The sequence below is a fragment of the Danio rerio genome, chromosome 13 (genome assembly GCF_049306965.1).
Source record: "Danio rerio strain Tuebingen ecotype United States chromosome 13, GRCz12tu, whole genome shotgun sequence".
Classification (NCBI taxonomy): Eukaryota; Metazoa; Chordata; class Actinopteri; order Cypriniformes; family Danionidae; genus Danio; species Danio rerio.
The window spans coordinates 27,915,765-27,933,891 of NC_133188.1; the positions used below are offsets into that span (position 1 = coordinate 27,915,765).

An 18,127-nucleotide genomic window follows, 5' to 3' on the forward strand; every position below is an offset into this window, starting at 1 on the left:
ATTCCACACTCAGTCATGCAGCAACAAACTATGCTTTTGTTTGTTGTAACTACATGCCCTTTAGTGGTAAACATGACAATGCACCTTTAATACATTTTTTGCACCTAATTAATAAGATACCCACGCCTGATTATCCTTGGCTGAGTTTGTTAGTACCCTAAGGCCCTGTCCACACAAACACTGGTATTTTCAAAACCACACTTTTTTTCTACTTGGTTTGTCCACACGAAAATGTTTCATGATGGAAACCACAACTTTCTTAAAACTCCAGCCAGGGTGAAGATTTTCCAAAAAGTGTGGATGCTAAAACCAGAGTTTTAGCCTTACGACATCAGCATGCTGGCTGTTTTTCTCCTCTTAGATTGGCAAAAATGGCTGGGTCCAAACCAAACATTAAACACATGAATAAGGCAAATTCTGCACATTTGAGGCAAATGAATAACATATTTCGTATTGTTCAACCACAGGACCATGAACAGACTCATTCACGTACTCATGTTTGCATTGACTTTAATGCTATTTATTCGGGAAATGTACTTAATTCCCCGTTTGATGTGAACAAGACAAAAGTGCCATTATTGCCACCTGTTGGTTCGGCCTGCCCTTATAATGTATCACAGTGCATCGGAAAAACTTTTATTAAACTTTTATAAAAATACCCATGTACATGTGGACATGGCCTAGATCACGCTGGTGTTTATGCTCTTGTTTATATGATAATGTCTGTTCTTGATCATATGACCTAGTTAGTTTCTAATATACCTGCTAAGATTTTTTTTTATATAGGTGTAATTTTTAAAACCACTTTTCATTTAAAGAAAAATTTGTAACCGAGTTTTCCAACTTAAAGATATTCTGTGGAATAAATCTAGAAAACTAGTTAGACAATTAATTCATTAATTAATTTTGAGTACCATTTTCAAAAAATCATCCTGAGGCCCCTTTGTTAATAACTATATAAAAACATATAAGCATCTAAAAACGGTTCATGTGATCCTGCGTGGACCACAAAATCACTCATAGGGGTCCCTGTTTTGAATTTGAATAAACGAGCTTTCTGTAAATGTATGATTTTGGGGATAGGACAATATTTGGCCAAGATACAATTATTCTAGTGTTAAAAAAATCTAAACATCGAGAAAACTACCTTTAAAATAAACAAATGAAAGGTATAGTTCACCCAGAAATCAAAATGTAACCTACCTCAAGTGGTTGCAAACCTTTAAGTTTCTTTTTTCTGTTTAAATCGGTTTAAATTTTCAGCTTTCTTCGTTATATATTATTCTGTGTTCAACAGAATAAACTCTAACTGCTTTTTGGGGACAGGACAATAATTGGCCAATATACAACTATTCTAGTGTCCAGAATTAAAGGGCTTAAGAAAAAAAAAATGTAAATATTGAGAAAATTATCTTTAAAATGAAAGGGACAGTTCACACAGAAATGAAAATGTACTCACCCCCAAGTGCTTGCAAACCTTTGTGAGTAGCTTTTTTGTTAAAAATCTGAAATAGTTCACTTTGGAAAAAAAATACTATTGAAGTCAATACTATCCTATACTGTACTAAAAAATACTATTCAAGTGGATTTTGTGTTCAACAGAAGAAACTGTTGACAACTCTTGCAAGAAAGTTCTTGGCAATGCATATTGTTAATCAAAATGTATGTCTTGATATATTTATGATAGGAAATTTACAAATTGGAACATGATCATGTCTTATTCTAATAATTTTTACTGGTATATTTCATTGTTGGCTACTCTTATATAAACCCATGCAACTTAAGACTGGTTTGATTGTCTAGGGTCAAATACACAAACAACAGTGAGACTTTCTCACACTCCGTCAAGCAGGCAACAAAAACCAAGGGCCAAGTTTGGCATATACTTAAATTTATATTTTTATACCGCACTTCTTACATATGAAAGATGAGATCTATTTCCTATTCCTCTATATTTCTTGGAAAATAGCTCAAACCAAACTACAACACAATTAATCGTGACACAATCTATGACATAAAGCTATGTGAAACACTTCCTTAATAGGACATGAAGTGCACTTCCCTAATGTGAAGGAATATGATCACACAAGCGTCGTTTTCATGGTATCAAAATAGGTTTTATTTCACAGAATTGAACATTGTCAAAATTTTATAAATTTTGCATATAAATGTTTTAAAATTAGGAGCTTAAATTACGCTGACATAAAAAAGTGACATTCACAGAGTGGGTTTATTCCAGGGCAGTCAAAGTCTGTCCTCTCTCCATTTAACAACCACAGGGAACACATCGCTTTAAGACAGTCATATTCACACTCTAAAGCAAAACCATGGATAAAGTCAAACTTAAGGGATAGCTCACCCAAAAATTGACGTTTCCTCATCATTTGCTCACATTTAAGTGGTTCTAAACCTTTAGGAATTTCTATCTTCAGTTGAACACAAAACAAGATATTCTGAAGAATGTTGAGAGGAGAAAGCAGTCACAGAAATCCATAGTAAAAAAAAAAACTATTATGGAATTCAATGGCTGTTTTATTTCAACATTCCTCAGTGTTTCTTCATTTGTGTATTCAAAAGAAGAAACAAACTCAATTAGGAGCACAAGTAAATGACAGAATTTTGGGTGAACTATCCCTTTAAAAGGGAAAATGGCAAAAGCAACAGGATGTAGCATCAACAATCGGACTAACTGTATTAAATCAGTGCTCATCTCTTTAATCGACCAGTCTGCAAATGATGAAAAATCAACATGTCGTGTGACAGATTCACACAATCAACACAAACTGACACCCGACTCAAATTTCAGTCAAGTTTATATTGTTTTCTAAGAAAGAAAAAAACAGGCCATTCAAGTTAACACGCAGGTCTCTTTTCCTGAGATAGTACTGACAGACGCTATTCGAAATGATTTGATGCAATGCATTGCTATTATTGGCATATGACTGCAACTTATACAGATTTGACAACTTCCAAGAAAAGCTAAACCACAACGTTTTTTAACTGTTTGTTGCCTACTCTTGTAGTTCCTGAAGATCACTGGCTTCCCCTAGTGGTGACACTTCTCAGTATAAACACCCGCTCATCATAATGCTAAATGTTTGACAGTGCCTAATAATACAGCAGCCCTTATTGTTACTGAATTCCCTTTGAAATAAACTCATTCCAGTAATGACCAAATAAACAAGTTCAACTAAAGTCAGAAAGGCATTTGTTAGTCACTACACTATATATACACGACCATCCGAAAGCAATCCAATCTCATTGCTTGTCAAAGCCCTGGAAAATGAAATCTGAAATTGTATGAAACCCTGTTCAGTATGAACCCAACAACTTGAAAAATCCACAGGGCCGCCACAAATGAACATGCTACACAACACTATACCACAACCCACTATTTCTGACATTACATGAAATCCAATTCACAACAAAAGTATTCAGGCGTCAATGATGTCAAAAATCTTCATCTTGAAGACCAACAAAACTCAAGCAAGGGATGATTTTAAAATGAGATCATTCTTACAAACATATAATAATCAGAATTATAATTAATAACATATAAAAGCCGCTGATCTTTGCAGTCTTGGCTCAACTAAATTAAGATTTTAGTGCTTATCAAGTTAGTGATGATGGACATGAGCACTTTTGCAAAAGGACTACTCACCAACATTTAATATTGTCATTGCTTACTCATCCTCACATCATTCCAGACTGGATTTAACTTATTTTGGAAACAAAGTTATTATTTTTTAATTATTTTTGTCCATTTAATTAAAACCAAAGTGATCCAAGCAAAGTTCAACATTGGAGACTGTTGGTTTGCACTGTATGGACAAAAAAAAAAAAGATATTGAAAAATGTAGTTTATCTTTTCATGTTCCACAAAAGAAAGCATCACCGCTTTGAGGATGAACAAATGATGACTATTTAGAGGTGTAGTGAAACATCCCTTTAACAACATATGAAAAAAAGAAGATGACAGTTTGGCTGCAAAATGAGTTTGATCATATTGTAGATATATAAAGGGATAGTTCACGCAAAACTCAATCATCATTTACTTGTTGAAAACCTTTTTGAGTTCCAAAAAATGGTGGACACTGGTAGCCACTGACTTCCATAGTATTTGTTGTTCCTACTATGGAATGTTATTGGTTACATGTTTTCAGCTTTCTTCAAAACATCTTTTGTGTCAACTATCCCTTTAAGCCACTCACTGCCTTCTAATTAGTGTGATGCCTTATAATTCCAGTTTCAAAAGACAACACAAAAGATGAACCTCCAAATGTTCACATACTTTACGCAGACGCATCTGCATCTAACAAATAATTAGCATGGATCTGTAAAAGAGAAGAGAAAGCTGAGCAACAAAAAAAGGGGGGAAGAAAGCATGCTGATGTGAAACAGGAACATTTTAGCTTCGAATCTGGCGATAATCAATAGCACAATTGCTGGACGTTACCATTTAGTCCACTAATGACTGCTGGAAAACCAAAGGCTCTGTATGTCAGTCTCCTCAGCGAGCCAAGCACCCAACACCACTGCAGCAGAAGAGGGAAAATATCCATGTCAGCATGCCTCACAAGCACCCCTGCCCCAAAACAAGAGACAGAGAATGAGAGAGAGAGAGAAAGAGAGAGAGGAAGAAGGGGGTGGACAGATCTCAGGCCCTTCAGTGGCCTTCTGAGGCTTTGGGCTTGGACGCTTTCTTAAGACTCTCTCTCATGCTCAAGGACTCCAGCTGCTCGGATTCTCCTGCGGCCGGACGGGAGGCACTGCTGTCTACAAACATGTTTGGGATGTCCTGACCGAAGTAGATCTTGCTGTTGGCAGCTATGGCCTGGTACTTCATCAGCTGCAGATACTCTGGCGTGAGCTTGAGCTGTGGAGGAGGGAGACAGAGAAGTGTCTGATGAACGATCTGAGCTAGTCCTGTGTGGAATGTGCCTTCGTGTGTTCAAGGTAGACGCTACAGACTCCTAGAAGAGCTTTCGTAACATAGCATAGCTTGAATGATGTTTGAGGTTTGTGCAAGCTGAAAAAAAAAGTACTTCAGTATGTGGTTTTATTAAGTTTCTTTTTTTTAATCAATTTATCAGACTAGACTGGTGTATGTAATTTAGAAACAGTGAACAAAGCAACAGTTAAGTGTCTGATTTAAACTTGTACGTTAAACAGAGTTATAACACGGCTGTCTGGAATACTCGATTCTGATTGGTCAGTCGTGACATTCCAAGGTATGTTATTCAGAGTTAACAAATAATACAGGCTCATATGGGATCTTCGAATCGTTGAGCGTCAGTGAATAAGTTCAAATCCTTAAATCTGCATTTAAATAGATCTCCTTGTTTGTACTGCTGTGGTTTTAAACTTGTTTGGCGACATCTTCTGAATAAATAATGTATAGTTTGGTACATGGTTTGTTCAGTCGGTTTCACTTCTGTCAGCATAATTTTTTGGACTGTCTGGCAGCATCTTGTGACTGAATAATAATGTACAAGTTAGTGTATAGTCCATTAGCTGTTTTAGTTTTTGTCAGTTTAATTAAAGTCTTATTGTCATGTTTTGTGGCAAGTAGCCATGCAATAAGCAGCATAAAGTAAATCCAGGAGGATTGTTTTTTACAGAAACAAAGCCCTTGAGTCTTTGCGTCAGACTGCTTATAAGCAGGGCCAGACGGAATCTGCTGACATTTTTTGCTAATTCTGCTGAGAATTTTGCTTAAAATCTGGATTTCTGCGGAATTATTTTGGGAGTATCATAACTAAAACCTTAAAAAGTAATCCATCTTTTATTTAATGTTTAAATTGCAAATCCAATTATCAAGTCTCATATAATATATCTACTAAAAGACATTAATCAGATGAACATTTTCATATTAGTCAATAATATTACTGTAATTAATTTAAAAACTAAATAAACTTAGATTTACACACATTTACTAAAGCAAATAAACAGAATCAATGATGGGCTAAAAATCTGCGGAAAATCTGTGGAATTTTGAGCGTGCAGATTCCGTGTGGGCCTACTTATAAGCCAGTCCGGCTTTAATCTGAGGTGATAACCCAGCGGATGTACTTTATCTCTAACTTAATGCACTTAATAACATATTAAAACATCTTTAAAATAAAAAAACTCCCTTCATGCATTTGTCGAAATAGATTTTCCAGAATATGAAATAAAACAATTAACATCTAGCATGCAAAACATGCATGCCCAGTGTTTGAATTTCTTTCTACTAAGATGTAGGTGTTTGTGTAGCACATTTCGCAGACAATGCTAAATTTCAGTTCTGCTTTACGAGTAATAAAATGCTTGATGTTTATAATTGATGTGGTTTACAGTAAATTCCACTAAACCTTCTGTTTGTTTTATATGCGACCCTGGATCACAAAACCAGTCAACTTTTTGGAAATTGGGATTTATGCATCCACAATATTTGGCTGAGATACAACTATATAAAAATCAGGAATCGCAAGGTTAAATAAATATCTGATAATTGATAACATCACCTTTAAAAATGTCCAAATGAAATTCTCAGCCATGAATATTACTAATCAAAAAGCTGATATATTTACAGACAGACATTTTACAAAATATGTTCATGAAACATGATCTTTACTGAATATTGTAATGATTTTGGTAATTTAAAATGTATTTTAGGCTACTGCCAAATACATACTCATACAACACAACATTTTGTGGCTCAGGGACACATATATGTAGAGTTTCAATTAATTTAACTACTCTAAATACAGTTTAAATAAAACCCTCTATTTCGGAGTGAGGGAAACTAAAATAATGTCTATCATTTCAGTACATGTTTTACATTATTTTAGAGCTACTACTAACCCATTTTACATATCTTCTTAAAATGTGAATAGAAAAACTTGAATTATCAGTATCCTTTCATTTTCCCAACTTTGAACTGGAGAAAGTCAGGTGCAACATCTTTTCTAGAAAATGTTGGCAGGTTTTAAACGCAAGCATGTATTACTAAACATCTAGCCCCATAAGTTGTACTAAAACACAAACACACAAACAGAGCAACAACAAAAAATCTGATTTGTTAAATTGTAGTTGTGGTTTATTTACCGTGTTGGCTTCAGCAAATTTTGCAGCGGTGTAATATTCAGCATCTGCTCGTGCCTTCTCTCTCGCCAGGAAAGCAGCATCTGTTAAAAGAAAATCAACAAATCTGATAAATATGCATCTAGATCAGTCTCATAAATAAAACATTTACAAAATAAAATTTAAACGTGCACAGCAATGCATTTGTAAATTCAAAACACAATTCATAAATTCAAAAGGCATAAATATTTCCCCAATGCACATAAATGCATGTTACCTAAATACGTTTTTAATACTTATGTATTATGTAAATATGTATATAGCATGATCTTAAACAGATTTTCACCGCACATTAATAAAATATGTTAGGCACTGAATATGCATTTGAAAATAGTCATGCATACATGAAGTTCTTTGAACTTGTGTGCAGTATTTTTGAGACCTTCCTGGCAGGATATGATTCATAAATATTTTTTGGATGATATTTTGATTAGCCAATCATGGTGAGGGGCGACGCAGTGGGTAGCACGTTCGCCTCACAGCAAGAAGGTCGATGGGTCGAGCCTCGGCTCAGTTGCCGTTTCTGTGTGGAGTTTGCATGCTCTCCCTGCATTCGCGTGGGTTTCCTCCGGGTGCTCCGGTTTCCCCCACAGTCCAAAGACATGCGGTACAGGTGAATTGAGTAGGCCAAATTGTCCGTAGTGTATAAGTGTGTGTGTGTGTTTGTGTGAATGAGTGTGTGTGGATGTTTCCCAGAGATGGGTTGCGGCTGGAAGGGCATCCAAACTTGCTGGATAAGTGGGTGGTTCATTACGCTGTGGCGACCCCGGATTAATTAATGGACTAAGCCGACAAGAAAATGAATGAACCCTTCTTACTGAACAGACTCAAGAAACTCCACTTTGTGCTTGTACACCGCATGCAGCAAGTTGTAACAATTTTATTATCATGTCATTTTACTTGATCAGGATGTACATGCCAGGTTTTCAAACTCTTCCACACCCATTAGGACAAATGGAATGTCGTTATAATAGAATATGTCTGTAATCTGTAAAGCATGGAAGAAGTTAAGCCTGGTTTATACTTCTGCGTCAAGTGACCGTCGTTACCCACGGCGCATGCAACGCGCGTAGGTGTGCATTTATACTTCTGCGCGCTGTCTCTGTTGGTCTGCATTAACACTTCTGAAACGCTAGTTGGCAGTGAGGTGTAAATGTTCCTCTGTGTCAAGATTCTTCACTGCTGTTTTGGTTTCCTGAACACTTCTAGGATGTACAAGTGGCTCAAACTCGCTCATTTTGAGGCAGGAACCGGCGGACGTGCAACAACTTTAACTATGAGGTAAACACAAAACAAAACTTTCCATCCGGAGCTCCTTCACGGGACTCCACACTTGTAAACAATCGCTCCATCAGGCTCGCACTATTCACGCGGCTCTCGGTCCCACCCAGACTCGTTAGCGCTACCAAGCCGACCAATCACAGAGCTTGTGCTACGCTTCGTTGCGACGTGTAGTTACATTTTTTGAGAGGTGCACGTCAGCGACGCCGATGGCGAAGGGCTATGCGTCAGCGCTGTAGCTTATGCCGGCGTTTGACGCAGAAGTATAAATCAGCCTTTAGCTGTATGAATGCACTGTGCATTTCGAGCATGCAGTTGTAATACCAAACATCTGCTTGTTTGAGATAACCCACACTATTCTGCGACCGGCTGGCAAGATCTGCCAGTTGCAGAGGCAGCATGAGTAAGAGATTGCGAACGGTTGGACACTGTGCTATTCTGCAGGCACCAAATAACAAAAGCTCATTCGTCATAAAATAAAATAATGAACATTAAAACTGCATTTACTATCATTTTAACATTAAAAAATTATACGTTTTCAGCTTGTTTTCATTTTTAATATAAACAATTACATTTTAATATTAATAATCCAATTTTTGATGTAAAAAAATTTTAACTGTTGATGCGAACAATTGAATTATTGATATCAAAAAAAATAAAAAAAGAGCAAAAATATCCATTTTGTTTTTCATGTTTTCTTAAACCAATTGTTGACTAAAATTGTATATTAAGTAATTAAATGACATCATTGGCAACCATTCAACTTACATTGTTGGATCAAATTATGGAAACATTTATGTACTCTACTGAATTCATGAACTGTGTTGCAAAATGGATTTTGTAAATACGAACTGTGCTGTGCACATATATACATTTTGGTAAATTATTATTTTTAACCACATTTTGTGACATGCTGTGATAATACAAAGTAGACAAACCAGACCTTCAATTTCTGAGATCTTTTTCTCAGTTTCCTTCTCCATCACTTTTTGTTGGAACTGAATCTCTGCCACCTGAGCCACTTTCTGAGCCTCTAAAGCAAGAGCAACACACAAGACGAATGAAGACAGAACACTAGACATGATCGGCAGTATATTTGGATGCCTAGACTGACCTATGATGGCCTTCTTTCTTTCAGTTTCTGCCTCCTTTTCCACCACTTTTTGTGTCTGAACGGTGATGAGCAGCCTGGTCTTCTCTGCTTCCCTGCAGATGTACAAATTTGATTAAAATGACAGACAGATGCATCCAAGAACAGCTTATAAAGATGTCTGGTGGTTTTCAGCACACTAAAAAAATTCAACCCAGAGTTCAGGAACATTTTGTTCTAAATGTAATGTTACACAAGTTCCAAATAATGTTTATGAAAAAATGTACATTTTAAATAAAAGCTGATTGTTAGAATCTTCCGTTCACCAGAAAATCCTTAATTTTTTTATATTTATACAAAAGTATTAGTTCGTATGCTCATTTCGGTTTTTTCATTTTGCTAACCGACAACCGCCGCTCATTAATCGGTTATTAACGGTTAACTGGTCAGATTACTATTAATTTTATATTAAACAAATTGACGTGTCTATTTTGTGTCTGACACATTAAAAATTGCATAAAATACTGATTTATTTTTATATGCTAGCATATTAATAATAGAACAATACAACAGAGCATTTTCACGCACCTGCAGTGTTTAGCACAGAAGAGCAGAATAAACTAAATAAAATGAATAAAATAAATAGGACTGCCCTAAATTATTTTCCATTTAAATAATTAATTTATATTTCAAATCGAAAACACTGACTGATAATTTTTTAATAACCGGCATATAGGCTGTTTTTTTTTCCAATCATATTTTTGTCTTCTGTCAAATAAAAAAGCTGACTTCCTCAAATTGCTCGCTCCACGGAAAATATGCATTTATTAAATGCCCCGCTGTTAGTATTATAATAATCACAAAACCTTTTTACATTTTTAATAGAAATCATTATTTTAAAGATTATGTCTTGCTATATGGTTTCCTTTCTCTCCTTCGCGGTTCAAGTGCACGCTGCATGATAAAAAGACAACAACGCGCGCATATGTTGACTTTTTGTAAACAGTTTTGTTTTTTAAATATGATATTGCATTAATGTGCATACATGCTTTATAAGCTGTAAAATAAAGGTAAAGCCTATTTGTTGCGTTTATGACGCAGATCCAGGTCAACATAAGCGCTGGTTTGGCATCAACACATCTGTTTCAAACAGCAATATTCTTCTTCCATTTTGCTTCTTTGGCAAATGTGTCTGTAGGCACGGGTTATACGTTATCGTCCCGCAAGTTAAGTAGGCCTATTTCTTGCAGTTGAACAAGTGGCCAACCACAGCTAACATGCTTTTTTCATTCCAAAAACGCGAGGCGCACCTTACTGCCTTTATGTTGACAAGGAAAAAAGAAGAGAAGTGCAGCCCTCTTATGAAACGACTGAATCAGCTGGGTATCGATTGAGCAAAAGTGTTGCTGTCTATGTTGTTACAATTTTTATATTTGATAATATTGTGATATTGAAGATTTGTACATTCATACAGCTCTGGATAACTTAAAACAGCGATTAGACCTTCAGAGCGGTGTTAATGCATCCTGAAGTAAAGCGAAACGGCTATAAACTCCAGCATGATAGAGTGATTATATGCAGAGTCATACTTTATCTATAAATAAAGTATAACTATAGAAACAGTGTTCATCTTAACTGAAAGCTTCGGCGTGTTTGCTGTCCTCACGCATCATGCACCTGTCAGTCAGTCAGTCAGCACGTAACGCCAAAGGATTAAACAGATAGCGCACAGCACTATACGGTTACAGAGAAGTTTGCGCTGTTATAATTCACTTTCCTTTTAATACGTTTTGATGCGATTATAATCCGCTATTAAAAACAAAAACAACTATAACTGAATGTTTTGAATGGGTATGTAGCTGTGGCGGGAAGCATTATGGTCCCCGCCATGGAAGAATGAATGTAGCGGAAACCAAGCTCTTTAAAAGTTCTCTCTAGTTGTCTTGACAACACAAACTGCTGCTCTGGGATGAGCCGCGCACAAAAGATGCTCCTCTTAACGCAAAGGCGCATTCAATCGGCCCCTTATGCAGCCAAACTAAAACTATATAAAATAATAATTTTAATCGTTTAACTGATAGCATTAATCGATAACAAACGCACCCTTTCGGTTAACGGTTAATCGATTATTTTGAGCATCCCTAATTAGTTCCTATGAAAAACTATTTAAAAATTGTGAAAACACTATTTTCAACATTGATAATGATACTGTTTGTTAATAAATAATAATTAAATCTTCCTTAAAAATCAAAATAGCCTATTAGAATGACTTTTTAGGGATTGTGTGACACTGAGAACAGAACAAATAGTTGCTGAAAAATCACAAGAACAAAAAAAAACATATAAAAATGTCTTACCAATATTATTTTAAACTTTAATATTTCACAATATTCTCTTTTCAACTACATTTTTGACGAGCAATGAGAAACTTCTTTTTATTTAGCATAAAAACTTTTTATGCATAATGTATATTAAATGTTATCAAAATATTTTTCAAATAAAAGTGTGATTTAAAAAGACTTAACAAATATGTAATATGGACAGAACAATATATGAACTCACATGAGCTCATAATTTCTTCTGATTGCCTCTGGAATTTTAGGTTTGGTGACTCTCACGGCCTGCAAATGTTAACACAGAATTAAATAAATCAAAACTAAAACCTTATTAAAAAATAGCAATATAAAAAAAAATGATACCTGAATGGTGAGACCAGGGGCCATACAATTCAAGTCCTTCTGTAGTGCAGTCTTCAAGTTCTCATCAATTATGTCTGTCATAAAACAAACAACACAAATGCCAGTTCAAGACCAATGTTCATCAAGTAAAAAGGCGCCAAATATGAAACCAGTGACACAACAGAAACAGGGCTCACATAAACAACAGAAAGTTCAGTACACTTAGCAGAATAAACTGTTTGACTTATCGGTGACTTACCGAACAGCTCAATGTAGACTTCCTGTAGTGTGTGCACACTGCAGAACTGGTTTAACTCATGGTGAATTTTATTGAAGATTAGCGTCTTGTCATAATCTGCAGTGTAATTCCTCACTATATCCACCACTGTGAAGGAAGAGGACAAATGTATGATCTAATTTAGGCATTGGAAAGTGGTCAGTTGAGTTAACTGAAAAAATATTACATATTACAGTTTATGGTGAGTGGAAATGTAAGAAAATGAATAGGATGTGAATGACTGATTATAAACCATGTGTTTTTGTACAATACAGTGACATATAGATACTTTATTTACTCATCATTTCACGTTTGTAGACAATGTGCTAGTGTGGCTGTTAGATTGGATTCAACCATAAAGTATAAGTGTTATTTTGTGAAAGCAATCAATCTAATGCATTTTTTGACTACCTCTGGAAGTGGCCCTCAACTCAGTTTACACCTATATTTAGTGTCATCTGCTTCTGATTGGATTGATGAAAGCACTTCTTAATAGTATATGTAAACAGAGCATTCTACAGACAGCATCTTTGGATGAAAACAGCTACTGACTTCTAATTAGACTCATGCCTTTTTCTTATATAATAAATTACTTGCACCTATGAAGATAAACAATGACAAAAACTGAAAAGAATGGAATGAACGTGTGGCTTTTGGAGGCACGGAACCACTCTTTAGGAGTGCAGCCGCTCAAGACTGGGAGGTAATAATACCCAACAAAAAAAGGCTTTTCTTAAGATTTTTTGTGTTATTGTCAAAATATTTAAAATTTCTTAAAATCAAAAAGCATTTTTAAAACAAGCAAAACATATCATCATATTTCTAGCTTAAATGGGGTAAGCAAAATAATCATTTGTAAAAGGGAAAAACAACATTACTCACCCCGTTTGGACTAGAAACAAGACAAAGAATATAAGAAACATTGTTGAAAGAAAAGCTTTTTTTTGCAGTGTACTGAACCACTTTAAAGACAGACTTTGGCTAAGGGATTTTAAAATGACCAAAACAACATTTCAGATGGTCTGCTGGTTGGTCCATAAATGTTGTTTCATCCTGCCCATTTTTTGTTATCACATAATCTGTTGCACCTGCTGGAATTTATTGTTTTCATCATCTAGTCTTGCTGAATAAAACGTTTATCCTACTCAGATGTGCACGTATGTTTTTAGTGCATTTAAAAATTGTGTTCACATCTTTATGTTTTCATTATGCATTTTTCATGTAATATTCCAAAATGTGCATAAAAACAGGCAAATGAAAACCGAGCTAGTTATACAGGTTTGGAAAAAAAGATTGAAGGTGGAAAAAATAAAGACGGACCATCCCTTGTTGTGTAAACTCTCTTGTTAAGAGTCTTACCTGAGGTTGGAATGAGCATGTTGACCACTTCAATTCTGTCAAAATAGATCATTACACCCCCACTGTGGACGAGACAACAGAGAAATTGTTCATTCTGGAGTACTAGAAAATATCCTATACACAATTATGACATTACTTTTCCATTTTAAGCAGTTGTTTTAAGACCTGTTCAATTAAATAACAACAGAAAAGTTTACCTAGTTCCACAAGGCACATTTTTTATTTCATCTGTTTGCAGAGTTGTCTATAAAGATGAAGGGGAAAAAAGATCAGTGTCTTCAACAAACATTTCTAATAATCCTGGTATTCACACATAAAAGGATGGTTCACCCAAAACTATAAAACTCAAGCTGTCATCATTTTCCTCAGCCCTCATAAACCTGCTTGAGTTACTTTTTTCTGTTGATCACAAAAGATTATACTTTGTAAAATGTTGGAAACCTGCAGCCATTGATGTCCATAGTATTTGTTTTTCCGATGCAGGTCAATGGTTAGTGGTTACTAACATTCTTCAAAATATCTTATTTTAGGTTTAACAGAAAAAATAAAACTCAAAAAGGTTTGGAGCCTCTTGAGTGTGAGTAAACAGTGAGTACATTCTCATTTTAAGGTGAATTACCCCTTTAAATTCCAAACCCCAGATAAACACAATCTTAAGTTATCTTGTGGCACAATTTACACTTCTCATAATTTACTTAGGATTAACAACTCATACTGCGTATTATTCATACACTAATGTTTCACACTGTAAATTCCTAAATCCTGGGATAAGATCAATGATTTGCATATTTGCAGTGTCATTGACTGCATAAATGAGGCACATGTCCGTTTTACATCCACACATCCTTTTACATTTGCATCCTAATTATATGTTGACAACAACTATCAGTTTTTTCCTTAATTAACTTTTCAGAAAATAAATGGAATACTGGTTTCTCCTTGACTCCAGTTGTGATTTTCCATCACAGCTTCACATCTTTCCTTGAAAATGCAAGACTATACAACACACATTGCTTTTGTGACTTTCCAAAGCATGTGAATAGGAGTCACATGATAGGATGTCGGTTACTGTGCATTTAGCTGTAGTATTTGAACACTATATTATTTTATAAATTAATTTTGGCACCACAATGAGGTGGTTGACAGTGTAAATGCAGAACTAACTTGGCTTAGAAGTACTGCTATACTAAATAAAAAGTGTGAAATGGTCTTTTGCCATATAAGGTGTAAGCACAGTGTGAAAAGCCCTTATAAATATCTTTGGCTCAGTTAAAATGAGTTTCTTTAAATAAAAGCATCTGCTAATTGCAAAATATTAGATAACCTTATAAATAAATTAATATAAAATTAGCATCAATTTACAGCTTTAAACAAAGCCATAATTCCTTCATAATTAGACCAAATGATAAATAAATGACAGTCGTACCTGCACTGATCTATAAGAAGTGATGAAAGGCAGCATTATATGGTAACCTGGGCCATTTGGAGAGGTCAACAAAGCTCCTCCTCTGTCAAAAAAAAAACATTATAAATATGGCAGCAATGTTATCTTCATGTGCATAGTGTTGTAAAAATTGTTAGAATAAAGATGATAATTCACCCCAAAATTAAAATTGGGTCATCATTTACTCATCCCCATGTCATTTCAAACCTGCAAAACTTTATTTTTTTCCTGAACAAAAATTAAGTTATTTTGAAGACTGCTAATAACTACTGACTTTCATTATATATTCAAAATGCACACATTTTGAATTATTTGGGCACAAGGGGTGTCTTTATAAACCACCTTACCCATGTCATTTTACAATTTGGTGTCTTCATAATCCAGCACACGCATATACACACTACACACATACACGAAAACACGTCAAAATATTATGTCCCCACATTGATCCGAACAAAAAAAAAAAAAACTAGTAAGACATTTTCAGAAGTGGACCCTGCATCTAATCGGTGTGAGCTAGAACCGGCATCCCTGGCTCATGTTCTGGAGCTGCCCAAAATTATCATCTAACTGGGAAAATATTTTTCTAACAATCTCAAAAATAGGTCAAAATCCAATAGATCCAGATCCCTGTATCGCAGTTCTAGAAATTTCTGATTTCTAGATAGCTAAAAACAAGACAGAACAAAATAGTTCCATTTGTCTGTCTACTAGCAAGGTCAATATCATTAAACTGGAAACAGAAAGCTGCTTTACATATATACATCTAATGACGGTTGTAATGAAATAACATTTGTAACTGGAGAAAATCAGACTCTCCTTAAAAAGAAAGAAGACTAATTCTATAAAATCTGGCAACTTTATTTTAAATACATAATTTTTGCAAGAAATAGTTCATTTGAAGAGGATTAGAGTAATTTACATAAAAACAGAACATTATTGTTTTTTTTTGTAATATTTATTTATTAATATTTTTCCTATTCAATTTTAGTTTCCTTTTTTGTAAAAATAGTTTTATTTTGTTATTATTGTATTAATCTTTTATCAGGATATTTCTGTAAGTATTGTTTGTATATTGCAGGTTTTATTGTCACTTATTGTGAGAATGTTTGTTGGATCAAAATTGTAAGTCGCTGTTTGAATTTCTAAAAAAAATAAAATAAAATAAAAAAAATGTTCCACATGGAAAAAATGTCAGCCGAACAGGTTTTGAGACAATATGAGGTTGAGTAAATGACAGAATGTTCATTTTTAGGTACGCTATGATTTCAGTGAAAAGCACACAATATTGTCTTTAGCCTTTTATAAGTGTTTTACAAATTAATAACATCGGCAGAAAAAAAATATCAATGCATCTGCAATCCAACTTCCTCAAACTCACCTGTAATACACAGCTAAATGTCCTTCCTCGATCTTGTGTATGGAAGAATGAAGCAGAATGGCCATTAGACCGGCCATAGCAGCAACAACTGCCCCAACATGTGCCATTATCCCTCAGTCTGCACTCACCTGCACGGAGACAAAGGGGAATGTTAAGCTGATCCTCTGGATATGGATAAACAATCAATTTAGGTGACAAAAGATCAGCTTATAACACAAACTAGTGCCCTGATTGCAAACATATAATCAGATCAGCCTGTGCTGCATAACCTCCATCCACACACAAATAAATAATCTCTAGGCAAACCGAGATAACAGGTTTTCAAAGTCCAACAGACCCACCCACAGCCCCCACACACGGAAGTTATACGAAAATGCAAATGCACAATACAAACATATGCAAATAACTGCATTCTTATGGCAACAGGGTGCATGCATTAGTGAAAGCTACACAAGACACACACTGCTATTTTAGGGAAACGACAGACTGTCAGCGAGCAGGCGGTTTGGCTGTGCTTTAACACCCAGTAAGCCTTCTACATAGGCAGCAAGTGAAGAAGTGCAGCTTTTTATTTTAAGACGCCTATTAAGCTTTCTTAGTAGCCTATTAAAACACAGCCTGCCCATTCCCTGTCCAGGCTATGTAGGCTAGCTCTTACTTCCTCAAAATGAAATCATGACTCGCCTGTATTACTGTACATTACACTGCAAATTCTGACATGAGTGAGATTAATCTGTAAGAAGACTGGTACATTAATCTAGTCACGTAATCCACACATTGTAGACGCCACAGCACCACGCACACACGACTCAATTCACGCTAACCAACGCCCGCGGCTCGCTAACTAGGCTAATTATATGAAATGCAAAGCAAACCTTGTGGCAAAACGAGCTTCTGTCAAGTTAAACGACATATACGAGGAGCTAGCAGCAGCCGCAGGAAGCATTTACAGACCATTCGTTCAGTTGACGGACAACGCCGTCCCTTCACTTTTGCAAGACATTACTTTTTACTCACGACGCTGTGCCCAACATTGTAGGTTGGAAGGTTCCCACTGAAACGCTTTGTGAATCCGATACAGATTCCCTTTCAAAATCTGCCCAAACAACCTTTCAAAATAAAAGTCGCCATCTGGGATAAAACGAAAAACATAGAAACAAACAAACAAAAAAGTAATGATAATATTGATGATGATGATTATTATTATTTATAGTAGAAGTAGTACTGGTAGTAGTAGTAGTACTACTACTGAAATGGCTGTTATTTTTATTACCTAGTAACAATAAAAGATTATTACAATAGCCTATTTATTATATAAATTATATGGGTATTTTTAATCCACGGACAGTAAAAATAATCAGTAATAATTTTAATAGCGAAAGCTTGAATCTATAAACTCTGTAGTCAAGTTATACAATATAATTTATATTATATTTCGTTAATCATTATAATTTTTAAAACATATAATATATATATTAGTAGTTTAATAATA

At 35.1% G+C, this 18,127-nt stretch overlaps 1 protein-coding gene across 3 annotated transcripts; it reads right to left on the reverse strand.

Moving 5' to 3' along the window:
- Positions 1–2,095: 2,095 nt before the first annotated feature.
- On the reverse strand, positions 2,096–17,726 carry erlin1 (ER lipid raft associated 1). 3 transcript variants are annotated; one of them, XM_005156834.5, is made up of 12 exons: positions 17,653–17,691; positions 16,636–16,763; positions 15,237–15,318; positions 14,008–14,054; positions 13,811–13,872; positions 12,434–12,559; positions 12,196–12,269; positions 12,059–12,117; positions 9,521–9,612; positions 9,350–9,439; positions 7,090–7,169; positions 2,096–4,876 (listed from the first exon to the last, which is right to left on the reverse strand). In XM_005156834.5, the coding sequence occupies exons 2-12, from the start codon at positions 16,740–16,742 to the stop codon at positions 4,667–4,669; spliced, it is 1,029 nt and encodes a 342-aa protein (XP_005156891.1). In that variant the 5' UTR covers positions 16,743–16,763; positions 17,653–17,691; the 3' UTR covers positions 2,096–4,666.
- Positions 17,727–18,127: the final 401 nt, after the last annotated feature.